We start from the raw sequence: 27,714 nt of genomic DNA, 5'->3' as shown, positions 1-27,714 counted from the left end.
TCAACCAAATTGGAGTTTTACTAGCAACTTAATAACCATGTTATTAACAAGACACTACTAAATAGCTAACAAATTTACACCTCCCAGTTCTGTTGGATTTTTGCAAAATCATTTCTTGCTTTTTGTTAGTTCTTAAGGGTTGGAGAATTACAAAGTTTTAGTCACAAAACTCAAACTTCTTATTTTAGTTCATGTTTAGAGCATGGCTGTTTACTTTGAATGCTGATTGTCCTGCCTGTCCTGGAATGCTCATCTCTGCTGACCTCCTCATTTGTGTGCCACAAGCTGTCCTATGTACTTAAGCATTGTGTTTATAATATTCCAGAAAACCCTGTTCTTATATAAAAGATTTATTTGTCCATTTTAAAACCATACACAATTTTTTTAACAGGCAGGTCATTTCTTTAAAGGTGTCTCCAATGCAGCATATTGAGGTCGGTGCTTCTGGCTCAGTCCTTTGAAATCCTTCAAACACAGTGTGAAAAAAAGCCTTCTTTGCATCCTTTTTATTTCCACTACAAGACATTTCCCTGAGAAAGAAACTTCCTTAATAAGACCTATCAATCTGGTCTGTGGCATCACGTGCTTGTGTTCTGGAAGCAGACATTTCTTTGGCCCAGGGAGGGAGACAGAGGCTACTTCGCAAATCCAGGAGGAATTACCAAGGCCTCATGCGACACCATCAATAGCTTCTTTCAGTAATAATGTCTCCTCCACCTCACCTTGTTGTGCTGTCACTTCAACCTTTTCCAAACTGGACTGCCCACTTTTCCACAAAAGACTTTTTTCATATTTGGTTTTAAAAAGCAGACCATGACCTAGAGAACAAAAAGGAAAATATGACTTGGTTAGCTAGCAGCTCAAATGTAGCCATTAGGGAAAGACATACTATTTTGTGAACTCAAGCATCAATTAGAGAATCTAAGGCCCGTTACAGACGGGCCTTAAAGTACGTGCTGAGCACATACTAGGGTTAGTCAGCGGCGGCGCTTCCGCACCCCCCAACCCTAGTACGTGCTCAGCACGTACAAAATGGCGGTGGCTGTTCCACACGGGTGCTGCTATAACTATGTCACGACCGCACCGCCTCCAAACGAGGCGGTGCGGTTGTTACATAGTGGGGCCGCGCGAGGGCGCTTAGTGCGCCCTTTCCATGGCCCTGGAAGGAGCTCCGTTTCGGAGCTCCTTCCAGGTTTGCGTCGCTGGGCGCAGCCTTTAGATGGCTGCGCCCAGAGACACACAGGAAAAAGGGGCCAAACAGCCCCTTTCTCCTCCTCCCCACCACCGCGGGGTGTCCTTGGGGCTTGAAGCCCCAAGGACACCCCTTTCCAGGCCATGGGGAAGCGGCCTTTTGTCCCTTCCTCGCGGCCCGAAAAGCGGCGGATCGGGGCCTCAGCGGCTGCCGCTCTAGCCACTGAAGCCCCTTTCTGGCGGGGAAAGGGGCGGGTGCAGGCCATCGCTTTTCAGCGGTCTGTAACGCGCCAAAATTACCCCAGTACAGAACTGTTATTACTGTAATTACATGAGGTTTCAAAATATAAAGTACAGCGCGCCCGCGCCATACGCGGGTGCACCATACGCGGCCTTGAGCATACGTGCTCAAGCCACGGGGCGGAAGGGGCGGCGCGTCCCATTCAATTGAATGGGCGCGTGTGCCTGTTGCGCCCCGCGTGCTCCCACACCGCCGCGCCACCGCGCACGAGCCCCATTGTTTCCAATGGGGCTCGAGCATAGGCAGAATTCGCCTTATGTGGCGGGATCCGGAACGGATGCCCCACGTAAGGCATGGATGGACTGTAATAGCTTCAAAGAATTTATAGGGGTGAATGTGAAAGAGATATAAAATGTGGCTATTTTGGGGAAATGGGCTCAATCCACAAAATATTTAGATATATTATTTACACACTGTAGGTTTTCCATGTATTGCTTCACATACCTATCTGAACATAATTTCCCTTGGTTCGCAGAAGATCTATAGACAATGAAAATGGCTGGACAATGGCTAGAATGATGGTGGCTAGTGGATATTTTGGGATATTCTGAGGCAAAAAAATACATGCTTTTTAAGCATTAGCAATCCTGAACTGTTTGTAGCAAATATTAATAGTATATTATTGGAGAAAGCTGTATTACAGTCTTTTGAGTGGTGCCTCAAAAGAGTACTGAAAATTAACACAAATATAAACATTCATGAGGATTAGATACAGGGAAGGATGATTAATGAGTATTCGGAAAAGAGGGGAAATTATTCTACAATTGAAGTGTGCATAAAACCAATTTATTTAATAATTACTGTTCTATTTTCCTATGCAACAAACAGAAAAGACAGCTAACAGATGTCAGATGTCAACTTGTATGCATGATCAGCGATGTTTGCATCGTTAAATAAAAGTGATCATTGAGTAAAAAAAAATTACTGTTCTATCAAATGAGTATAATTTTTCAATATCTTGCCAGAACCTGAACGCAGGTGTTGTCTGCTATGAACATGAAAAAAATCAATTGAAAAACCCTCCCACCTCTAATATTATTTGTAAATTTAAAAATGACAGTGCACCATTTGGAAATGTCATGCTTTCCCTGTAACAGCCTGATCAGTCAAGCATAAGTACAGTTTAAACTTTCTAGTTTCTGAACTACTGATGTTTTTAAGTAGCAGAATACTCAACAGGCTTAAACTATTATACAGTTTGACTTGAAAAATCTTTCTTTTAAAAGTATTCCACAATGGTTTCCAGTGGGGGAATAGATGATGACTGGATGTTTCTGAGAGCTAGCCTACTCTCAAGGATGACTTCAGCAGCAATTGCAGACCAGACTTGGGAGGAAACCTGGGGTCAACCACAACAGCCCGTTTCAACCCTGCTCTCTGTGTGGAGGTGGACAGAACAAATGTGTTTGGCTACCCAAGTTAGCCATTATTTAAATGGACTTTAAGATTACCCAGAACCTGTCTCAAACTTTTTCTTCTAGTGGGAGTTGAAGGAAATTAACAAAGCTATCTCAAGTGCAGAGGTGAAAATAAGGAATCTGAGAAGTCTCCTGGTTCTAATAAAAATGTTTGTGCATGATTGGGAGGGAGGAGTGAAATGTTTAAAGTAAAAAAGTTAATTTTTTTTTTAAAAAAGACCAGTATTTTGATTATACAGTACAACCTCTGTATATGCAAGGGATATATATGTTCACCATGAATAGTGAAAATCGAAGATAACAGTGAACCCGACATTTCTGGCAGAAATTGACCATAGGGTCATCCTGTAGGCCCCCCAGATGCCTAGAGAGACCATATTTTTTGAACACTGCTAAATGAAATCAAGGGTATCAATCCCACAGATACATTGCTTGTACTATATTTTAATGTAGAACATGAGGCTAATGTTAAAGGAATAAATGAAAGAAAATTTACAGATAAGATAAGCCATTCTTAAAGGTAAAGGTAAATTTAGTCCCTTGACATGAATGTTTAGTTGTACCAACTGTAGAGGACAGCGTTCACCTCTGTTGCTAAGCCGAGGAGCCAGCGTTGTCCGAGGACTGCTCTAGTGGTAATGTGGCCAGCATGACTGCACCAAACGCTGTTACTTTCCCACTGAGAAGTGAAATCTATTTACCTACTTCCATTTGCATATTTTCAAACTGCTAGTTTGCCAGAAGCTGGGACTAAGTGACACGAGCTCATGCAGCACTCAGGCCTCAGACTGCCAACCTTGTGATCTTCCAGTTGTCAGAACTGGCATCTTAACCACTAAGCCACTGCATCCCCACCTAAGCCATTATTAGACATAACTAACTGATGAAGAAACGTTGATGAACTGAATATACTGTACAGGTTGAGTGCTGCCATTTAGTAGCCAGAAGTATTGTAACAGCTAAGACGATCACTTTGGAAAATACTGCCACCTAGTGGACAATTGAAAGTCAATATACAGTGGGCCATTGGTATCTTTAGGGGTTTGGTTCTAGGACCACCCCCTGCCATGGTTTACTTTTTGGATTTGTTTTGTTGGGGAGGTTAATATTTTCAAGCCATAGATGGCTGAATCCGTAGATGCAGAATCCGTGGATACAGAAAATAACAGCTAGAGTTACTAGAGCTACAGAAGCAAAGAAAGCTACTGAAATAAGGAGAATTTTGGTCGATATATCAGCTGATACAGTAACCTCTGCAGAAATGGCTAACATGGCGGATAAAGTTAAGCAAATCCAGAAATATATGATGAAATAGTTTCGGAAACAAGACAAAAGTAATGAAGAATTGAAACAAGAAATGCATCAGGAAATTAAGGACTACAGTTGTCCCTCCATATTCACTAGGGTTAGGGGAACAAGACCCCCGTGAATATGGAAAAACTGCAAATAACAAAAACACTGTTTTTACCTGAGAGGACACTTCTCTAGGAATCTCTAGGTCCTCCAGTGCAACTCTGTGGTCAACATCCAACATACACTGACCATAGAATGGCACTGGAGTAGCTACAAATGGTCTTTCAGTGCAACTTTTAGTTAAAGTTGACCACAGAGTTGCACTGGAGGACCTAGAGATTCCTAGAGAGAACATATTAATGAAATCCGTGAATAATCAAATCCGCAAATATCAAAGCCGCAAATTTGGAGGGATGACTGTAAATTGGACCTATCACATACAAATGGAGCAGTGTGAAAGGATGTGGTCAAAAAGTTTAAATTTCACTTTGTGTTATAATCTTAAAGAGAATTTTTATAATGTGATGGTACATGATGCCAGAGAAATTGTCTAAGATGTAGAAAGGATAACCAAATATAGGGTGAAAAAGTAATAAACAGGAAGAGTCTTTTTATCATATGTGGTGGATGTGTGAGAGCTAAGAGATACTGGATTCAAATACACAGTATGACGAAAGAAATTGTATTGATCCATTTTCAAATGAAACCTGAATTTTTTCTGCTAGGAATGATGGACGAACAATTGGAGAAGAGTCACAGAAGAATAATTCAGTACATGGTCATAGCTGTGAGAATAACATATGCTCAGAAATGGAAGAGGGTTTAATCACCATGAAAGAAAAGTGGCTATCTAAGCTGAAGGAGTTGGCAGGTGTTCAATAAACTATTTTGATTAAAGAAAATCTGGTGACAAGATTTTGGAGACTGGAAATGTTTTGTTGACGCTGAAAAAAAATAAGGGTGATTTGATTACTGTTGGTTTTATTAATTAGATTAAGTTAAATATATACATGAATGTATATATCACCATGATGAAGAATATGGGGAAGATAAATAGGAGTGGAATTTACAATGAAGTATACCTGTAGAAGAAAGTTGGAAACATTTTCCTATCCTATCTTGTTAGTTGTAAATTATATTGTTTTGTATATTAGTTAACTGTTCGTGCTATTTGTATTATTCAGCTTTTATTCTCTGTGACTTTTTTACTTATTAAAAATAATTTCAATAAATAAATAAAATTATTTCACACATAAGGAAAATTATGCCATGTTATATTTACCTGGACAATCTGCTGTTTCTCTAAAAGCCCTTTTCTTACAGCATCCTCGACACAGGTTAAACACACACTTGTTACCCTGAGAACAGAAAGAAACTAATAGTCTCAATATTCACATAGGAATCCTAAAATGCCAATGGATTGGAAGATAAAGTATTTCATTGGATTTAAATCAGGATATGAAACAAACCTCAAGCCCTCAAAAATTTTCATATCATTTTTCATAGTAAAAGAGAAAGGAACCTTTTCTCACAGGAAAACAATCCCTTTAGGAGCACATATTAAAAGTAGGCTTCACTTGACGTAAATATGGTGTGTGTGTGTCCTCCTATACAATCTGCTGACACCTTTAGAAGAATGACTGGGTTCCACTGTTTAGAAACACCATGGTACCATATACACTACATCAAGAGTCTGTTCTTAAAACTAAGTATGATCAGATGATATTTAGCTTAAACAAATATCTGAAACAGTAGAATTAAAATAATGAATTATTGGCCAACCAAGTAGTAGAGGCCACATTTAATTCAATTAATTTCATCTATATACTTGACTGTTGTATAACACTGGCTCAATAAAGCATACTGTCCCAGGTGAATTATCCCTCCACCCTAAGATAAAAGAAGCTCTGACCCCAAAGCAATTTGATCAGATAATTGTCCCAATCTAGATCACTGTGTATACTGGGCAAAAGAAAGCACTGAATCCATTTGATAATAGGATGCAGAATATAGCATATATTCCTATGACAAGAAAACAGTGCTGCTGAAAAGTATATTTTAACCACTAGAAGGAAGTAATTGGGAAAGGAGAGTGTTTCTTACTTTTGACTCTATAATATTTGTAAGTTCTGTCTGTGCACCTGCTGCAGCATTAAAATATCCCCAACAATTGACAGTCCCATAAAGTTATGTCTTTATCATTTAATGAGGGCTGCTCACAGGGGCATAGAGTGTCTGCAATGCTATTTTAGTGGTTCATAAAATACTTTCACCATAAATAAATTTACTCTGCCACTCACCCTAGTTTCTCGAACCTGTGGACAGTGCATGCTACAAACATTATTGTCTATCTTTTAGCACTCCCGTTAGACCCAACAATTTGAATCACCTCCTTTTTAACATCTGAACTCTCTACTATCTAACCCCAGAGGTAGAACAGACAAAAATACCCAGTTAATTATAAAGGCAATTTGGGGGTAGGCAGTCACAGCTTCATCTCTTTTCAGAGTGGATGTTGAAATGCACACATTCCAGAATGTAAGGCAAGAAGACTGCTTCACAGGTGCCCAGCAGATGGCAGCACAGTACCATAAACCTGAATAGCTAACTGCTGAACAAATAATAAAAGCAGCTAAAAATTAATTGCTTAAATCAAACTATAATCAAAAGAAGGATGGTGGAAAATACATCTGGCATAAAAAACAGAATGTTAAAGCACATAATGTTATAAGTCTCAGCAACATTAGGTTGTTGTTGTGTGCCTTATATGCTGGCTCTGTAGCATTATATCCAGTACCTCTTCCTCAATCCTGATAGTTTGAGTTTCCTGCTAAGATTAGCACATATATACAGCCCAATAAAGAAATTTGTCTGTATTCTACAATAAGTGACATTCAGTTGGCAGGCAGTTCTTTTCGAGGCAAGTTTTCAAAGTTGACATTTCAAACTGTGACAAACATTTCTCAGCAATGAACTACTGGCCAACAAACTGCTCTTTTGAGAAAGAGAACAAAGAGGACAAAGTCAGACTATTTAACACTTTAAGCTTTGCCTTGAGCAGCAGTTTCACTGGAAAAAGTCCCAATGCAACAAGGATACAGCATAGCAATTGTAATTTCTCTTAAGACTGGATGATGAAGGCATTAATGAGTATTAATAAAAAGAGAAAGAGATTAAGGCAGACCTACCTTTGGGTTTCCACACTGATCACACTTTGCATATTTAGCTGGAAAAGAAATAGTAGTTTAAACAGATGTTTATTTTTTAGTTACTTACATCTAATTTCCACATCCTAATTTTTTAAAAAACAAAATTTACAAGAGAAAATGCAACAATGAAAAAAATTGAAACCAATATATATAACTTGAAGTTAAAGTAATGCTACTGGAGACCAAAGGATTCACCCAGTAAATGGACAGAATCATTCAGAAAGAAATGAATGAAGATGAAGAAAGTTTGGATGAGAATTCAAAGAACTATTAAAAAGTAAACCTTTACTATTGTGACTGCTACCATGAGACAAACTGTGAACAACACTTATTCGGTATGGGAGTCAAAGCAACATATTTCACATGAAAATGTGCATTTTGTGGTTAATAGTTCTATGCTATTTTGATGTCTATTTCATCTACAAAAAATGTTACCAATCACATTAGAGAAAAGGTGTTATGAGCAACCTCTCATGGTGTTGTCTTATGCCATTAGGAATAAAAAGTCTTTGCTTTTAATTAGGACTGCCACCCAATCCAGCATGCATAAGAACATTAGTATATATAAGAAAGCAGTCTTGATTAAATCTAAACAAATCCATACAAGAAAAAAACATACTTTTTTTTAAAAAAAAAGGCAAATTTCCTTGTAAACTAGCATTTACCATGTACAGATATTAAAATGCTCACATTAAAAATTATTTTTTTAAAAAAACCCTGAAGATCTTTTGAAGACCTTCTGTTCAATTAACCAGGAGCTTATCATAACTTGATCAGAAATAATTTAATATAATATCACAAGGGTGTACAATTCTAAGCAAGTCTGGCAGCCAATTTCAAGCCCCCTGCCTCACATAAAACAAAGTGAGTAGGGAGTCCAAACCTTATTTTAATGGGAAATTACAGTTCTATGTGGCTTTCAGAGTTAAGAGTCTCTTTTAAGACAAAGTGTGTATTCTTTAAGCCCCTTGTTTTAGGGTGCACATGGCAGAAAGGTTACCTCCACTTCTGCCACATTACCAATTGCCAAATTTAGAGGGGGCACATGTGGTCTGCATGTTGCCCATCTCTTATCTATCACAATGACTAAATACTGTAGCTCTACATCTTACGTTTTAAGGATGGATCAAAGCTTTTATTAGGATTTCTTAGTTTCTTCTTTTGTTTGTTCTTTGAAAGAGAATCAGAGTTGCCATCTTCCTCATCTTCCAGAGCTCTCTTCACCCGTGTACTTCCTTCTATACCACTACTGCCATTTTCCTTGCATGTCTCTTTGGGCCTGTGAAAGTTAATCACCGCAGTATTTAAAAAACAAGGTAACAATTGCTTTTTGTGTGGATCCCACTTTTACAGAAGTGGGCACATGGCAAATAGCAAGGGTGGGCAAAGTCCTGTCCTCTAAATGTTGCTGGACTGTAATTCCCAGCATTCCTTACCATCAGTTACACTGGCCAGGACTGATGGTTAGTTCTAGCCCAAAAACCTCTGGAGGGGAGCATTTTGCCTACCCATGGTATATAGGTACTTAAAAGAAAAATGATGCAATAATTATGTGTTCACCTAGCTCTACCATGAATGAAAGTTCTCTATGTCATTGTACACACATTGGTAGAATGTCCAGAATTTCAGGCTCCTTAGAAGATGACTGACTAGATATCAGTCAGTAAAGATCACATACATACTACTCTTGGGAAAAAGAACACCTCCCCCTCAAAAATTATCTTCACCACCCACTTCTTCAAAAATATTGATGGTGTCCATTTATGTTATGTTGTTGTTATGGTTCAAGTACATTATTGCTTCCCAGCCAGCCTCAGAAAACAGTATCAACATGTGTGACCAAAAACATGTTACTTTTTGTTACCTATCTTGAAGTTTAGGAAGGAATTCTCAAATCCAGAGTGAAATTCCAGGGTAAAATATATGTATAACTCAGCATACAATGACATGGGGGTGAGGGAGATGGTTATTCAAAGGAAAAGGGATAAAGTATCATCATTACCTCCAAATATTCCAGCTCATTTTTTTTCTCTTGTTGCCAGGCAAGGTGAGAGGAAACTCATTTTTGGCCGCCAGATACCCATATGTTTGCTAAGATATCATCCAAGGACCACAGATAATTGGTTTAATCCTCCTTAAACTGTATAACCTTGTGCAATATATTGCATGTAATACAGAGACTTACCCTGGCCGGAGGTATGGCTGACAAATCCAATGGAAGAAAGGCAATCCTCCCTTTGGTTTCTCTTCTTCCTTCAACTGAGCCATTTCTTTCTATGAGCACAGTCAGAAATAATGACAAATTCAGCTTTCTCTAAAGCCATTCATTGTTACTCCCAAATGATAGAAGGAACAAAAATTGAATTAAAGCAACATGTTTTTCAAATGCAAATACACCAGAATTGTTGGGCAAACATGTGAGCTCCTTAAATTCACTTTAAAAACGGACTTTTAACAATAATATTACCCCTCTCTAAGAGAGAAAAAGTGGTAGAGGAGTATGATTAGATCAGGGTGCTAAGATTTGGGGTGGGGGTGGGAACTCACTAGTAATTCTGAAAAATTATTCTGATGTTATGAAACACCTGATTCATATAAGGTTGACAGACAAATCATTTGCCCAATAAGTGGAGTATACAGCATTAGTCAGGTATAGACCCTCAAATGCTAAACTCTTCCTTTGAACTCAGGATGTTCTGCTTCAACAGTCCACCAGTTCTGTGGGAAGTTAACCATTAATTTCAGACAAAGCAAACTCTATCAGCCAATTCATCCCATCTCTCTTCCCATAGGGACCCTCACCCACAAGCATAAATACATTTATCAAGATGACTCCTTAAATTAATTTACACATGCAGGTATATACATCTTTCACACAGAGAAACATGTCCCTCCCCTCCCATATCACTCCTCATTGTCTTCTCTGCTCCCCATCTTCCCACATCTGTCACAACACCTCCCTGCATGTTTCTACCCCTCCCTGCCATCTTCTGCACTTCCAGAGTTCTCCTCTACTTCCTTCTCCCAAGCTTATTAGACAGTGCCACCATCAACAGCCCATTTCTTTTTTTGGTCAGAGGCAATTTTCAGAATCCATAGGGCTCCAGCCAGCTGCCATCTTCATTTGCTATGAAAGCTGTAGATGTAATGGGGCTCAAAGGCATATTAGAGAAATAAAGGTGGAAGGTGACTTGAAGTCAGGAGTGCAATGATAGACCATGATCTGAGAAAAATAACGAACTTAATGAGAGTTGTTATTGGGCTCTTTGATTGGTACCTGGCAATGTAGCTTCAGTTCCTGGTTGACAGCTACAAGTCCATCCAGTGTCTTCACTTTTGCCAATTCATCACGCAGTTGCTGGTGAACTTGCAGCCTGAGGAAGCAGAATGTGAACCACTCTATAAGGATTAAGGTGCAGAAAAGAATTACAACCAGATCCTAAATCTGATATTTTTAAATGAGCTACAGATTTCTAGTTTTGCCATGCCCTTTAAACTCTCCTCAGCTTGTAGAATGAGGGGCTATAAGTAGCCAAATTACTCACGTATGATGCCAAAGCTTAAAGAGATGAGCCCTGACATAGGACAGAGGGCAAGGGTACTGCTGTACTATGTCCAGGTATTCATCAGCCATCTCCCAAACTACAGGGTTTCTTCCTTCAAACAAAGCTGGATTGTGAAGATTGCCCTCTGAGAAGAAAGAGCCAGAAGAAAAAAGAGATGTGACAGCACATTTAACACTAACTGGTTTTTAATTTTGCATATGCTTTCATGGATATAAACCCACTTTTTTGTAGAGGGTAACAGGGTCTGATGGTGATGGAGCATTTGCAGGGGGAAATGGCAGGGAGGCAAACAGTATTTCACCTTTTCTGAAAAACTAGTCTTTCCTGTTGATGCCCTTTCACTTTTTTATGCTCATTTCCTCAACTGAGTGTAGCAATAAGTCCCATGGAGTAAAGGCCAATGGGTGGGAGGATTTCTATAGGGAAAGAAGCACCATATCGGAGTCGAAGGCTTTCATGGCCGGCATCAATAGTTTTTTGTGTTTTTTTGGGGCTATGTGGCCATGTTGTAGAAGAGTTTCTTCCTGACGTTTCACCAGCATCTGTGGCTGGTGAAACGTCAGGAAGAAACTGTTCTAGAACATGGCCACATAGCCCAAAAAACCCACAAAAAACTAAGCACCATATCCTCCACCACCTCCCAGTTTCTACCCCTAAATGTTCCATTTGCATTCCCTGTGAAAATTCTGATGCCTGTACCAAGACCTACAACTGTCCTCAATTATTCAAACTGATCAGGTAATTTAGGTCGCTTGCTGAACATAATTTTACCTTTGTAACACACTCTAAGGTCGAATACCACAATGCTCAGCTATTCACTCACTGAGCACTGTAACTGAGAAGGGATTTGACCAAGTCTGAAACTATTGCACTATGCTGTAAGCACATTTTGATTAACTCCTTTCCTGCTTTACTTCCTGAACAACCACTAAACTTTGAATGAATAATTAGAACAAAAACAAAAAAAAAATTGCCCCAAACTTTCCATTTAAGTGTCCAGAGTTAAACAAAGTTCTGTTCCATATACTGTTGTTCCACCTTCAGATAAAATCACAGCAGATACTACATGTATGGCCAACATTCTTAATAGCATCATTTGTACAGGCCAAGGTAAAAGAAAATTCTTTATCTGTTAATTTTTGTGAATTGATTGTCCAAAGTTTATTATGAATTGATCATCCAAAGTTGATCTTCTCTTCATAAAATCAAATTCTTATTTATCTAGACAACTATCCTACCTCTCTACTTATGTCAGCTGCTAGACCAATAACCTAAATAGAGCATACACTGTCTATTCTAACTGGTCTTTTTCTGTGAACAATGCATAATGTGGTTATGACATATATGACCTGTGTCCAGACTGAAAGATTGTTTCTCCCTATATGAGCCTGCCTGAGTTTTAAGATTCTTAAATAAGGACTTTCTCTCAGTCCCGCCACTGTCACTGACACATTTGGTGAGAACACGGAGAATGCTTTTTCAGCAGCTGTTCCCAGGCTATGGAATTTCCCCTCATGGGAGGCTACTTTGGCCTCCTCTCTGTTCTCTTTCTGCCAGCAAGCAGAGCCCTTTCTATTCAGACAGGTCTTCAGCTGTTAACTGGCTGCAAAAGAAGGGCCTTTTAACAGGGTGTGTCATACTTTTACCATCACTCATTTAAAAAAAAATTAGTGTTTTTAATTTGATTACTTATTAATTGGTTTTTATCACTTAGAACTATACATGGTTTTAACTGTATTTTGCTTTAACTTATACTGGAAGCTACCTTGGGTCTCACATTGGGAGAAAGGCAGGAGATACATTGATTAAATTGTCTAAAGGTTAAAATAACTTTTTTAAGAAGTAGCAGCACACAAATGTATTTACAGCAAGGTTAATTAATATCACCTGGCATGGAATTATCATGGATTCATTGAACAGAGTAATTAAAAAGTATCTAAGGAGAGAATCATTTACCTGCACTCATGACACCCTGAACACCTGTCTTCTGAATACACTTCTCCACATCACTTAGGCACTGAATATTTCCATTTGCAAAGACAGGGATCTTTACAGCTTTTCTATGGCAGGAAAAAAAGGTGATAAGTAAAAGCAAAAAGCAAATCCATAGCAAGTCAAAACTAAAAACAGTTTCTTCTATTCCTGTTATCAAAGGGCCAGTGTTAATTTTTAGGACTACATAATTAGTTGCATGCATTTAGCCTCAGGGCAATAGGGTGAAAAAAACTGTTTGGCATCACCATGCTGTCTACTGGTAGCTTACCTCACTGCCTGTATGTGCTCCCAGGAGGCTACACCAGCAAGAGGGCCCTTCTGTTCTTTGGTGCGGCCATGGACAGTCAGGAGCTAGAACAGAGTTAAATTTGTTTTCCAATGTGTGTGAACTGACCACATGAAAGAAAGTCCTACCCCGTCCCACACACACACAAATACACACATGCTTTGCATAATGACTTCCTGCCTCTAACATTTCACATGCTGTGTAGGGATTATAATTCAGTAGCAATCCTCCCATTTTACCTGTTAAGCCCCTGGCCTCAAACAGTCTGAACACCAAACTTTCTACCAGAAGCAGGGAAGTGTCTTCAGAAATCATAAACGGAGCCTATTTTGTAAGAACTCTGTTTTAATTTCAATGAAGAATGAAACTTGGGTGTGGACCTATTGCTTTCAATAAAAATGCAGAAAGAACAATAGCACTAATAGCACTGGTGGTGACCTATTTGATTGTTTCCAACTTCTTCACTGAACTTCAGTTCAGTGACATACTCCAGCAATATTTTATTTTTTGAGATCTTACTGTTTTACCAATGAGTCAGGAAACTTAATTTCTGGTTATAACATTGCCAGGATGTAGCTTTACATCATCATTTCTTTTTATAAGATACAAGCTACTAAAATTTTCTTGAGTGCCCATCTCTTTAAGAATATTAGAACCTTGCAATTACTGCAACATAACAGGGAACAGTAGATTCCCTACTTGACAACCAGCCTCTTCCAGCAACTGGGCATATTTCACAGTCTTGGCAATTTCTGGGAAAACACGGATTTTGCATGTGATAGGAACAGAGAGCTTCTCGTTAGCCAACATAACTGGAAAACAAGACAAAGATAATTTTGAAATGGGCTTAACTCTTGTTGATAATGTGTAACAGAGCTTTAAACAGCAGCACTCTTTCTCCCCCTGTATTGATTATATTACATTGTCTACTACTTAATGGAGCAGCAAGCAAAAAAGAGGGCTGAATCCAATTAATTTCCTTCACCAACAGAAGGCTTCTGTCAGCAGAAAGAGGGAAGCAATTTTCTATCATTCTTTCTCCCATATGCAGTATCTTGGAGACTTTCTGGATCAGATTTAGAGTAGAGTATGGCTAAAAAGAAAGGGAAATTAATTTTTAACTGGAAATCATAGCTCTCTCTGTTTCACTGGCTGCAGTCTTCTGTTGGTGAAGGGAAAATGTTGAGAATCTACCCAAAAGAATCAAAATTATATTTTCTCACAAAGGGCTGAATATCATCATGCGTTCATTTGCATAGGAAAAGTTTGTATAGGCTGAAAATCAGTTCTTCTCACATGCATCTATCCTGTCCCTGAGATCTTTCTATAATACATCTCTGGGTGCCTGCCACCACTTGAGGTGGAGCAGGTAGCTACAGAGGCATAAGTCCTCCTTAGTAATGGTATTCATTGAAGAATGCACTCCTCAGAGAGTCCTACCTTGTATTTACTCAAATATCTTTTTGGCAGCTGGTGAAATAATCCAGTTTGAGAATGCTTTAACTGCACTGGGTCAGTGCTAGGGAATCCTAGGAACTGTAGTTTACTGTGGCACCAGAGCTCTCTGACAGAGAAGTCTAAATGGCTCACAAAACTACTGTTCTCAAAATTCCCTAAAATTGAGCCAGGGCAGTTAAAGCAGTCTCAAACTTGATTGTTTCTGCAGTGTGTTTTAGACCTCAGACTTTTAAAGCTTGTTAATTTCATTTTACTGATATGCATTTTATTCTCTGATCTGTTTTGAGTACAGTCTGATGTCTCCTAAGTTGTTTCCCCCCAACTCTATTTTTATTGTGCTGTTTTTAAAATCAGTTGTGGTTTTAATATGAGCAGGCTGGAGACTTCTACTATAGGTTGTTGTTATTGTGTGCCTTCAAGTTATTTCTGACTTATGGTGACCCTATCACAGGGTTTTCTTGACAAGATCTTTTTAGAAGGGTTTGCCATGGCTTTCCTCAGAGTCTGAGAGAGTGTGACTTGCCCAAGGCCACTCAGTTAGTTTCCATGACCAAAGTCCTAAATGGCTTGGGCCCAGGATACCTGAAGGACTGCCTCTCCCCATACTTTCCGCCTCGCACCCTCAGAACATCTGGGCAGCAACTCCTTAGGGTTCCCGGGGCGAGGTTATCCTCCACTTCTAGGAGGTCTTTCTCCATCGCCGCCCCGGCCCTTTGGAACACGCTGCCCATTGAGCTCCGCTCAGTTACCTCCCTGGCCCAATTTAAACGGGAGCTGAAGACCCACCTGTTTCAAGCTGCATTCCCCGATTAAGTCCGTATAGGCCCCCCCACCGCACAAGCCGCACAGGCAACGGTTTGGCTAACCCGGAGGCATTTGTTGTTGTTGTTTTGTTTCTGTTTTTATGTCATATCTGTAAATTTTGATATGGTTTTTATTGGAATTTTGTGTATTTTAAATGCTGTAAACCGCCCTGATCTTACGGAAGGGTGGTATACAAATAAAATGTTTATTATTTATTATTAAATGGGGATTCAAACCCTTGTCTCCATGGTCACAGTCCAATACTCAACCACTACATCATGCTGAAGCATGCCCCCTCCCTTTCAGGTTTCTCAGCTTGACTTTATGTAATAGAAATAACACTATTTCTCCAAGTTTGTTATATTCATTTATTTTGTTCTTTATTCTTATTTATTCTGCCAGCTCCATATTTGTTGTTCCCTACTAACTTTATACATTAATTAAGCATGTGCCTCAACTGACCTCTAAAAAGCAATGCTTTCTTTTTAAGATCAAAACCTGAATCTATACACTGAATCTTTCAGCATAGACAATTATTATATTTACATCCTGCTCAAGAGCCTCATGGACTTACTCATTCTCTGAAGAAGGTCCCATTCCTCCTGTAGGAATGCTCCATAGTGACCTACCAGTAAGTAAGTAAGTAAATAAATAAATTTAAACATATGGCTTGGGATAACTCACTGCGGTATGGACAAAATGCTCAGAGATGAATACATATCCACAGGACTGTTTCTGCTTAGACAATCTGAACCACATTTTCTAGCTCCTATTTAGCAAATAAGCTATTCTCTCAGGGTTCATATGAGAAATGCAATGGCCTAGCGCTTGGCAGAGACTGAAAGCTTCAATTCAGAGTGTATCCACTGCAATTTTTTTGTCTTCACATCAACTGAAATTCCCAGGAGCCCAATTCAGCATCTTATCTGCCCTTTCCTCTGCCAAATACTGCTTCCTTTATTTCCTAAATAAAGGACTAAAGAAAGCCTAACAATAAAACAGCTCAGCAGAGCATTTAAATGGAAGTTTCAGCTAAGATGTGCAAATGGGTTTACTTGTTTTAAACCTTAAAGACTGATTCTGAGTTTGCAGCAGAAGCCAAGGCTACAATCCTAAGCAGACTTACCAGGAAGTATTTAATAATAACAATAATAATAATTTATTTTTCCTGCCTCTCCCAATGGAGAATATTTACCATTACACTCAGCAGAGTTTGCATATTCGCTTTTGGATTTCCTCAGATATCCCACTACATTCTATGGGGCTTACACCCACATAAACGGTACCATATAACAGTCTGCATTATTTCAGATTCTAGTTTGTACATACCTCTCTTTGCAATCATCTGAGGGCACCCCAAGTTCAGGTCAACAGCATCACAGTAATCTTGAGCCAGCAAGGCAGCCTGAACAAACACTTCTGGATCATTGGCACAAAACTGTGAAAGATATATAGAAATGAAAGAATAAATCAGACATTTAAAACTGAAATACTAGAAGTATGAGAGTTTATAAAACAGATTATTATACAATTGAACACCTCAAATGTTGTGGATGTCATTCTCATTGCACTATTAAGTACATCTTCTTCACCCTCCATCCCAAGTGATTTTCCTTAACAAGTTTTCCTTACAAGTTTGACACTGGGCACCCTGTACAGTCAACACTCCACATTTGCAGCTTTGAATTTTGCAGATTTGATTATTCACAAATCTGATTCATGTTATCTCTAGGACTCTCTTGTTCCTCCAGTGCAACTCTGTAGTCAAAATCTACAAGAAGTCACAATGAAGGACATAGCAACTCCTAAAGAGAAGACCTCTGCAGCCATTTTTAGGTTCTCCAGCACAATTCTATAGTCAACTTCTGGCAGATGTTGACTGTAGAGTTGCACTGGAAGACCTAGAGATTCCTAGAGAGGTTAAAAATAGTAGTGGGTTGGGGGTTTTTTTGTTTGCTTGTTTTGCAGTTTTTCCACTTTCATGGGGTCCTGCATCCCTAACCCCACCAAATGTGGAGGGCCCACTGTATTTTAAAAGTGAACAGTTTTGTATGGGTCACTATCCATGCCAGGTTGTATCACAAATGCTACCTCCCATTTTGCAATACATTTTTCTCAAAGAGGGGATAATGTAACCAGCCCCTAAAAGGCATAGATACTGCTAGGGATGCACAACATTGGTCTGTCAGCCACGCTCCTGACACAATTAAAAATTGAGTAGTATATGTGTCATCTCAACGAAGATTGATGGGGGACAAGACATTAAAAAAAAGCCAATTCAACAACATACGACTGTACCACAGCAGTCCAGTCTGGAAGAAAAAGTTATACAGTGAGACTAAAAAAGACTACAGACACATCCTAAGAACAACTCTCATCATTCTATCTCTCATGGAGAAATCCAAATGCAGCAGTCATGCTATTACAGGGAAGCGTTTGCTCACTGGACATGATCTTCATATGAAATCGTACTGATTTCAAGGACACAAAATTAATGACTCATATAATATTGGTATATAGTACATATTGTTCTCCACATAGGTGTAATTATACCTTATGATGAATATTGCATCAAATAGGTAGTTTAAAGTCATAAATATATTTATTATAGAAAGAAATGCTGCACATTCCAAAGAGTATAAAACCCATAGAGAAATCATGTAATTGCTATTACCTGCACAATCAAAGGTCTATCCTCTGGACACACATCGCAGTATAGGTTTTCCTTGCGGTAATTGGCATCTCTGACAAAGACCTGAGCATGCAGCATAGGTGTGTAACACAGCTGGGCTCCATGGCGGCGGCTCAACAGTCTCCACGCTAACTCGCTCTGATCCACCATGGGAGCAACCACAAAACGAGCACTTTTCAGTGTGTTGCTCCAGAACTCAAAACCTTTCAGTTTGGGCATCTTCCTGTGACTGCAAAAGCATTAAAACAATAGATGCTAACATTCTCCTACTGATTCTAATGAACAATAATTGCAATTTGAAAAAATATTACATTTGCTAATAGTAATGATTAAAACTGTTCAGGCAGTAACTCTTAGCAATGACATTCACATGTCTTTCAGTTTCATCATGCACACAGCTCCCTGAAGCAAGCACACTCAGTGGAATGCACAAGGGATTTAGAGTAGACTCATTTAAATACGAAGTGTGGTGTGGTGGGCTTAGTATTGGACTATGACTGTGGAGACTTGGGTTCAAATACTCGCTCAACCATGGAAACCCACAGAGTAACCTTGGGCTGGTCACATTCTTTCAGCTTCAAACGAAGGCGAAGGCAAATCCCCTCTGAATAAATCTTGCTAAGAAAATCCCATGACAAGGTGGCCATAAGTCAGAAATGATTTGAAAGCACACAACATCAATATTTAAATATATACACATATGTGCACAGACTGCTTTTTTATGGGAAAAATAAATATTTGAGGAGCCCTGGTGTGCATGTGTATGCTTATAAATGTGTAAGCAACATATTCTTCAAGTCAGATAATAATACTGACAGGCCTCTACTATATTTTTATAGAGCTGTAACATAATAATGAATTGCAATTTCTGTAGCACCACAAGGTACATCATAGTCAGGAACCGTTAGCACTTCATTTGTGTCTGCCCCTATTTTTTAAATTATCATTTTATGATTCAGCAAGCTGACCTGTTTCAAACTTCCACCTCATTTTATTATGATTTATTAAGGACTTACATTAATTAGTGGCAAGTCTAAACAGAACCCATGATTTGTTACCATTATATTATTATATCTTAGTAATGTGAAGTCGAAGGCTTTCATGGCTGGCATCCCTAGTTTTCTGTGGGTTTTTCGGGCTCTGTGGCCATGTTCTAGCAGAGTTTCTTCTTGACGTTTCACCAGCATCTGCGGCTGACATCTTCAGAGAATATTGTGTGACCTGGAAAGGCAGGAGTGATTTGCATGTATACTGTTTGTTGCTAATGGCAGTCTTCAGGGTGTGAGTGTCTGCACAAGAGGATTAATGTCTGCTTGATTAGTGCTCATTGTCTACTGGGAAAGCCCTGACCCTGGGAGATTTCTCATTTGCATTTGTTGAGTCTTTATCTTGCTATCTTTCAGGACTGGTAGCCAAACCTTGTTTACTTTACGGGATTCCTCTTTCCTGTTGAAACTGCCCAGGTGTTTGTGGATTTCAATGGCTTCCCGGTGCATCCTGACATGGTAGTGGTTGGCATGGTCCAGAATTTCAGTGTTTTCAAAAAGTATTTTATGCCCAGGATGGTTTGTGGCATGTTCTGCTACTGCTGATTTTTCTGGCTGGCCCCTCATGTTCCTTGATTCTTGTTTGCACACTGCGCTTGGTGGTCCCTATGTAAACTTGTACACAGCTGCATGGTATGCGGTAAACTCCTGCGGCTGTGAGAGGGTCTCTCTGGTCCTTGGCTGAGCAAAGCATTTGCTGGATTTTCTTCGTCGGTTTGTATACCATTTGCAGGTTGTGCTTCCTCGCCACTTTGCCTATTCTGTCTGTGACTCCTTTGATGTATGGTAAAAATACCTTCCCTTTGGGTGGCTGCTTGTCTTCACTCCTCTGGGTTTTCCTGGGCCTGGCAGCCCTTCTGATGTCTGAGCTGGAATAACCAATAGCCTGTGGAGCCCGGTCTAGGTGCTTCAGTTCATCTTCCAAGAAGTGGGGTTCACAGGGTTTGGTCTACCAGTGTTTTGATTGTGCTTCTTTTTTTGTCCTGGGTGATGGTTGGTGTTCTTGTGCAGGTATTGGTCTGCATGTGTGGGTTTTCTGTATACTGTGTGACCCAAACATAGATTCGGTTTGCGGATGACTAGGACATCCAAAAATGGCAGTGTTCCTTCCTTTTCTTTTTCCATAGTGAATTGGATGTTGGGGTGAATGTTGTTCAGATGGTTCAGGAACACAGCCAGATCTTCTTCTCCATGGCTCCAAATGGTGAAAGTGTCATCCAGGTCACACAATATATATAGCCAAGTCCTTTCCAGGCAAACATTCTCTGAAGATCCCAGCCACAGATGCTGGCGAAACGGCAGGAAGAAACTGTTCTAGAACATGGCCACATAGCCCGAAAAACCCACAAAAAACTATACCTTAGTAATGCTACCTTCAGAATCAGGGCCATAATGAAAATGATGCTATATAAACAGCACTGAAAAAACAATGTCATCTCCTCCTCCACTGATGTTTTACATCAGCAAAGCACTGCAAGAAATCCAGATTACCATGTTAAAACTTTAACTGAGTAAGATTTATCACTCTCTCTCCTATGAAGTTTTCAGATAAATATCTGTGCTAGTTTGTTTCAGCATAAGAAAAGGTGTGTGTGTGAGAGAATCTAGAAGCACCAGGGAGACTGATTATTTACTGGTTTATATTTACTTTTTACTGTAAGTAAAAATTCTTCCCTCCATGCTCCTCCCTTCCCTCCCTTTTTGTGCCCCATGAAGCTGTATCAGCAGGGAGAAATCTCTACATTTCAAATAATTAGACACTAAACCAGTAGATAGCCCCTCCCCCCCCCAAAGGGGGAAATAAAAACACATTTCCTAGGCAGTTTCTTCAAGTTCTTCAATGGTAGAAAGTTCAGAATTTACCAATCCTTGTTAGGAAAGTGGATGAAGACTATTTCTTGGAGCATAACAGAGAACAGAGCCAGTGCAGTGCTGTGATTTGAACATTAAACTACAACTCTGGAAACCAGGGTTCAAATTCCTGCTTAGCCATGGAAACCTACTGGGTGTCCCTGGGCAAGTTGCTCTCACTCAGCCTCAGAGGAAGGCAAAGGCAAACACTCTCTGAACAAATTCTGCCAAGAAAACCCCATGATAGGTTTGCCTTACCACCTAAATACCCTAAAGGCATCTGATCTTGGAAACTAAGCAGAGGGCCCATTCAGACTACACTTTACCCCAGATCAGGAATCGATTCTTGCATGTGAAGTTCATATTGGCCCCGAATCTGTCACAATCCATTTCGAGGCATGCACAAGCAAATGCGATTTAGCACGGGTCATCTAGAATCGGGGCAAAAGCCGTCTCGTTTGAAAAAACCCGGGTTCCGTGAAATATGAACATGCCCCCAATCATGATCAGGTCAAGTTCAGGGGAGGGATTTAGGTCAGAGGGAGGGCAGTGGGCAAGGCATGCCCTCCCCTCATCGGGGCAAAGGAGGAGGAGGAGGAAGGAGCCAGAGAGGATGCAAAAAAGGGGAATCTGACAGAAGGCAAATGACAGGAGGCAAAAAGGGGGAATCGGGGTGACTGACGGGGTCAATTCAGGGCCGGTCAGAGCGCCACAGCAAGCCAAGGCTCTGCTCTCCAGCAGGGGCCTTTTCCTTTTGATTTTTTAAAGTTATTTTTGGCAGTCTATGCGCATGTTTTTTGCAATAGATATATAGATAGAACGTGAGCAGGAGGAAGGGTCAATTCAAGGCAGGTCAGAGGGCCACAGCAAGCGAAGGCTCTGCTCTCCAGCAGGGACCTTTTCTATAGATTTTTGTGGTTTTTTTGGGCTATGTGGCCATGTTCTAGCAGAGTTTCTTTCTGATGTTTCACCAGCATCTGTGGCTGGTATCTTCTGAAGATGCCAGCCACAGATGCTGGCAAAACGTCAGAAAGAAACTCTGCTAGAATATGGCCACATAGCCCGAAAAACCCACAAAAAAACTATGGATGCCGGCCATGAAAGCCTTTGACTTTACAGGGACCTTTTCCTTTTGATTTTTAATTTTTTAAAATTATTTTTGACCGTCTATGCGCATGTTTTTTGCTTCAGGTAGATATATATTTAGATGAATGTGGCTAGCTGCTTGTTCACTTTCCCTTTCATTTCCTCGCTTCCTCGCTGAAAGGAGCACTTTGCAAGAGGCTTTTTCCCTTTGCAAATGAATGCTGTAATGCAAATGTTACAACGTTTCTCTTTCCAATTTGGCAAACTGGCAAATTGATACACACAATGCTTTTGCTACTGTCTCTAAGGAATTCAGGGGTAGCCTAGGAAAAGCAAATAATGTATGGCATCGCTTTCTTTTCTGGCATTTCTGAGGTGAGGAATTTATTATTATTATTACATGCGTATGAGGCATTTTGGGGTGGCAAGGAGGGGGATACAGGATGCAGAGATGGCATTAGCTTATTTTGGGGTTGAAAATGGGGCTACGGGCAGATCATAACCTGCACTGACCCAAACCCCCACAGCACACACACACAGAGGAGGTTTTTAAATTTCACAAAATGTGCGCATTCTGGCGCCTGGTTCTTTAAAAAAAAGGAGGGGGGATGCACACTTCCGATGCCCCAATGAGTGCTGGAAACGTCACCTATGACGATCGCAGAACTAAATTTGATTGACAGACAGGCACCTTCATGTTAAACCCGATTTCTCCAAGAGGGCATTCGGGTTAAAATACCCCTGAATTGGTAGTCAGCACTTGCTTCCGGAGGGATTCAGGGAGGGGGAAACCGAAGCTTTCCAGTTCCTTCCAGCGCAAAAGTGCCAGTGAGAACGGGGCCTCAGCTCTGGTTGTTACTTGAACTGGAGACCACCACTAAATACCAGGTATTGTGGGCCTGGCACACTCCTTACTTAAGAAATGCCTACAGTCAATAGTTGACTTGAAAATGCACAGACGCACAAATCATAGACACACAAATTCACAAATCAGTAATACTTTGAATTGGTCAACCAAAATGCATAAAATACATGACACACAGGTTTACCTTGGGGCGCCATAAGTCACAAATGACCTGAAGGCACACAATAACAACAACAGAGAATACACTAACTTTCCACAAGGTGTTCTGTGGAACTCCTCAGAATAGATGGTTAAAGGTGGACTTACCTTTTTAATTCTGATTTTTATGAGACAAGGATACCTGCCTGTGTAGTGGAAGCTGACTGGAGTGGGTTGCCAACTTGGGGTGTGTGTGTGTGTGTGTGTGTGTGTGTGTGTATGTATGTATATTCATTACTTTTGTCACCTAAATAAAAAAGGACTGGTCTTCTGTAGTTGCCACATGCCACTCCTTCACAAAACAAACAAATAAACCCTTTCTGCTGCTGGGATGACACATTCTGTAAGAAAGCGGACAGCATTTCAGTGAGATGTGAGATGGTGCTTTGCAGACAAGCAAGTGGCAGCAATAGAGCCTTTTGGCCTTGTTCACCCAGTAAGAGAGCCAGCGTGGTATAGTGGTTTGAGTGTTAGACTATGATTTTGGACTTGTTGTTGTTACCCATCTTTGAGTCAATTCCGACCCATGGCGACCCTGTGGATAAGACATCTCCAAGACTCCCTATCCCTATCCTCCTCTGCTCTGCTTAGGTCCTGTAAATTCATAACCATGACCTCCTTAATAGAGTCTACCCAACTAGCATGCAGTCTTCCTCTCTTTCCACCACCTTTCCTAGCATTATTGTCTTTTCCAATGAGTAATTCCTTCTCAAGACATGACTGAACTATGACAACCTCAACTTTATCATCTTGGCTTCCAGAGAGATTTCAGGCTTGCTCTGTTCTAGGACCCATTTAGTTATCTTTTTGGCTGACCAAAGTATCCTCAGTACTCTTCTGTAGCACCACATCTTTTTGCTAAGAGGCTCACAAATCTGATCAGGAAAGCTTTAAATTGACTTCTGGTGGGGAGGGAGACAGTATTCTGAAGGGCAAAAAATTCAGGAATTGCTTGGGGGGGGGGGGGCGGAGACCAAGTGTAGAGAAGGAGCAGGGCAAGCAGTACTAGAGAACAACGCGGGGGGGGGGGGAGATACACATGGGCTTAAATGTCTCTAACACAGAGAACATGCAAAATAAACAAGATGAACAGGAACTCTTAATACAGCATAATAAATATGATATACAGTGGGCCCTTCCCTTATGCAGGAGATCCGTTCTGGATCCCCCGCATAAGAGGAATTTCACATATGCTTGAGCCCCATTCAAAAGAATGGAGCTCGTGCGTGCACACCATTACCCCTTCTGAAAACTGCGTAAGTCATGCCCACGTAAAATGCAGGCACACTGTAGTAATCACTGAAACCTGGTGAGATAAGTCTCATGACTGGAATGTAGTAACAGGGGAGTATAATCTATTTCAGAGATATAGACCTAGGGAAGTAGCTTTATATGTTAAGGATATTTATATTTGTAAAGAGATCCATGACTTAAATCCAGGAAGCCAGGTTGAGAGCATCTGGGTAAGAATTAAGGGGGAAAGAAATAAAAGGGATGTCATGGTGGGGGTCTACTACAGACTTCCAACCCAGACTGAGGATATGGATGATGCCTTCCTGGTGGAGATGAGAACACATTCAAAAAGGAGAGAGTAATAATGGGAGATTTCAACTATCCTGATATATGTTGGCAGTCAACTTCTGCCAAGAACATGAAGTGCAACAAATTTCTTCCTTATCTTGCAGACAATTTAATTGTCCAGAACAGGGGTAGGCAACCTTTTTGAGCCGGGAGCCAGGTTGCTGTCCCTCAGATAGCCGGGGGGGTGGAGCTTCCACCCTCCAGGGGTGGGGCTGTGTGCCAGGGGTGGAGCTTCCACCCTCCGGGGGCGGTGCCACATGCCAGGGGCGGAGCTTCCACCCTCCGGGGGCGGGCCAGCGCTGGAGGCCTCCCCCTCTTTCCTGGCTCCTAATGGGGACCCAGGCCCTGTCAGAGGCTGGCAAAAAAGCCAGCGGGGGCCGCCAGTGCTGGAGGCCTCCCCCTCTTTGCCGGCCCCTGAGGGGCCCCGTCCCCGTCAGAGGTCGGGAAAGAGCCGGCGGGGAGCCCTCTTTCCCGGCCCTGTGTGTTCCTTCTCGGACTCCGCGGAAGCTTCCCTCCACGGAGGCTGAGAGGGAAGCCGGCGGCCCCACGTGCTCCTTCTCGGCCTCCGCGGAGGCTGCCCTCCATGGAAGCCGGCGGCCCTGCGCGCTCCTTCTCAGCCTCTGCGGAGGCTGCCCTCCACGGAGGCCGAGAGGGAAGCTGGAGGCCGTGGGGAGGCGAGCAAGGTGGCGCGGCCGCGCGCCGGAGGCACTGCCTCCACCTTCACCTCCTCCACCCCAGACCTCACTGCCCTCCTCCGCCTCCTCTGCGCGGCCATGCGCGATGGAGGAGGAGGATGGCAGCGAGGCCCCCGCGGGCGCCCGGAGCAGCACCTAAGCTGCGGCGGGGGTGGCAATCGGTGGCAGGACCGGGCTGGGGCCGGTCCCGAGACCTTGCCGGGCCAGATCCGGCCCGTGGACCGTAGGTTGCCGACCCCTGGTCCAGAAGGTGGAAGAAGCATGAAAGGGATCAGCTATTTTAGATCTGATCCTAACCAACAGGGTTATCCCTGTTAATGAGGTGGACGTGGTGGGATCCTTAGGTGGAAGTGACCATGCTCTCTTGGAATTTGTTATACAGTGGGAAAGGGAAGCCAAGTATAGCCAGACATGCATTCCAGACTTTAAGAAATCCAGTTTCTTTAAATTTAGGGGATTATTGCTTGTAGTTCCATGGACAAGAATACTGAAAGAGAACGGAGTTCAGGATAGATGTGAGTTTCTTAAAAGTGAGATACTAAAGCACAAACTAAAAAAGAAGGGAAAATGGGAGGTGTCTAAAGAAACTAAAATGGTTAAAGAACTTTCAACTGAGCTAAGTGTTAAAAAATGTACAAAAATGAAAAAACACCAAAGAGGAATTCAAGCATATAGGTCTGAAACAGATGGGCAGGTGGGTGGCAGCTTCTGGCCAATCTGGGGGCATGGCATTTAGACATTAGATGCCCCTGGAAGCTGCCCTGAGGTTGCCTTGGCACTGTCTAAGGGAGCCCAAAACCAGCTCAAAAGGAACAGATATGTTCTGCTCCTTTTCACAATCCATTTGGGACTGCAGCAGGAGGTGAACTGGGGACTGCAGTGTGTAGCTGCCGTGGCCCCAGGGTGATCGGGCCAGGAGTGGCTTTTGGCCGCTCCTTCCTTCCTGCCTGTCTGTTTCGCCCCATAGTCAGTATACATAGGGGGAAGGAAAGAAAAGCTAAAGTACAGAATAAATTTAGGCTTGCCAGACAGATTAAAAACAATTAAAAGCTTTTTAAATTTTGTGCACAACAAAAGTAAGCACAAGGAAATGGTATGGTTGCTGCATAGAGACGATGGCAAAGTACTAACTGGGGATGGAGAAAAGGCAGAACTTCTCAACACTTTCTTTGCCTCAGTTTTCTGTTGGTCATTGTTTTGTTTTCCATATTTGTTGACACATGTTTGAACTCTATAATTTGAACTCTGGAGACCAGGGTTCAATTCCCAGCTCAGCCATGAAAGCCACTGGGTGACCTTGGGCAAGTCTCATGCTCTCAGCCTCCTCGGGGGAAGAAGGCCCTGGCAAGCCTCCTCTGGACAAATGGGACCAAGATCATACTAGAGACTTACTATAATTACCTTTTATTCTTATTTTGTGTATGTGGAGCTTTTTTAGTTGCACTGTTGCTACATCAATGGTGCTACATAAATTATAGCAATAATAATAATAATAATTAGTATTGTATTCTAGTATTGTAACTTAATATTTTATATTGAAGTAGTTATAAATGTTTTATTCTGTTGCAAAGTGCCATGAACATCAATGGTGCTCTATAAATAAATGACGGTAATAATAATGATAGCGAGTCACTGTATACCTACACCTTTAAAATGAGAGAGACTGCATGATCAAAAAGGGGTCAGAGCAATGGCAACATCCCCCAGATGATCTCTAATTACATAACCCAAATGACCTCCAGTGTTGTGACCCAATCTGATAATTTAATTTTATATCAACTTCTTGTAACTTTTACGTGCTCTTTCTAGGCCCTCCTTGAGGTCTCCCTAAGTCAGAGGCGACTCGGAGGCCCATAACACCAACACCAACGATGCTCCAAAGGAGGAGGCTCAGGAGATGGCTATAAGGCAACCCATGCCATGCTTCCCTCTGAGCGTGGCTGCCCAGACTGAAGCTGAGTCCTCCCTTTCTCCCTCCCTGCTTCTCTGCCTGGGTACCTGGGGGCTATGCTGATGCTGCTGCCGCCCGCGGAGGCCCATTCCCAGGCAGGGCGCTGAGACACCTGGACTGCGGTGCCCCCGCCATCCCACTCCGACCGGCAAGGAGGCTCTGGTGTCACACCAAACAGGGCCCCCGCGGAAACCGCAGCGACGAGCAAAAGGGCCGCTGCCGCTGCCC

General features: G+C 41.5%; 1 protein-coding gene across 3 annotated transcripts; it reads right to left on the bottom strand.

Moving 5' to 3' along the window:
• Nucleotides 1-27,663, bottom strand: LOC149322251 (tRNA-dihydrouridine(16/17) synthase [NAD(P)(+)]-like). 3 transcript variants are annotated; one of them, XM_089537994.1, is made up of 14 exons: nucleotides 27,534-27,663; nucleotides 18,196-18,442; nucleotides 16,851-16,959; nucleotides 16,096-16,146; nucleotides 13,959-14,071; nucleotides 13,242-13,324; nucleotides 12,935-13,038; nucleotides 10,958-11,102; nucleotides 10,690-10,786; nucleotides 9,598-9,686; nucleotides 8,525-8,691; nucleotides 7,392-7,429; nucleotides 5,486-5,561; nucleotides 2-818 (listed from the first exon to the last, which is right to left on the bottom strand). In XM_089537994.1, the coding sequence occupies exons 2-14, from the start codon at nucleotides 18,430-18,432 to the stop codon at nucleotides 670-672; spliced, it is 1,458 nt and encodes a 485-aa protein (XP_089394120.1). In that variant the 5' UTR covers nucleotides 18,433-18,442; nucleotides 27,534-27,663; the 3' UTR covers nucleotides 2-669. The 3 variants fall into 3 exon arrangements, with proteins under 3 accessions (XP_089394130.1, XP_089394120.1, XP_089394137.1); XM_089538011.1 differs by having other exon boundaries at nucleotides 13,959-14,011; XM_089538004.1 differs by lacking the exon at nucleotides 16,096-16,146 and having other exon boundaries at nucleotides 1-818.
• Between the last annotated feature and the right edge of the window lie 51 nt (nucleotides 27,664-27,714).

Source organism: Sceloporus occidentalis, unplaced genomic scaffold (genome assembly GCF_023333645.1).
Source record: "Sceloporus occidentalis isolate IW3139 unplaced genomic scaffold, rSceOcc1.0.p SCAF_1, whole genome shotgun sequence".
NCBI lineage: Eukaryota > Metazoa > Chordata > Lepidosauria > Squamata > Phrynosomatidae > Sceloporus > Sceloporus occidentalis.
The sequence above is the reverse complement of the archived record's forward strand: the minus strand, read 5'-3'. Positions and strand labels throughout refer to the sequence as shown.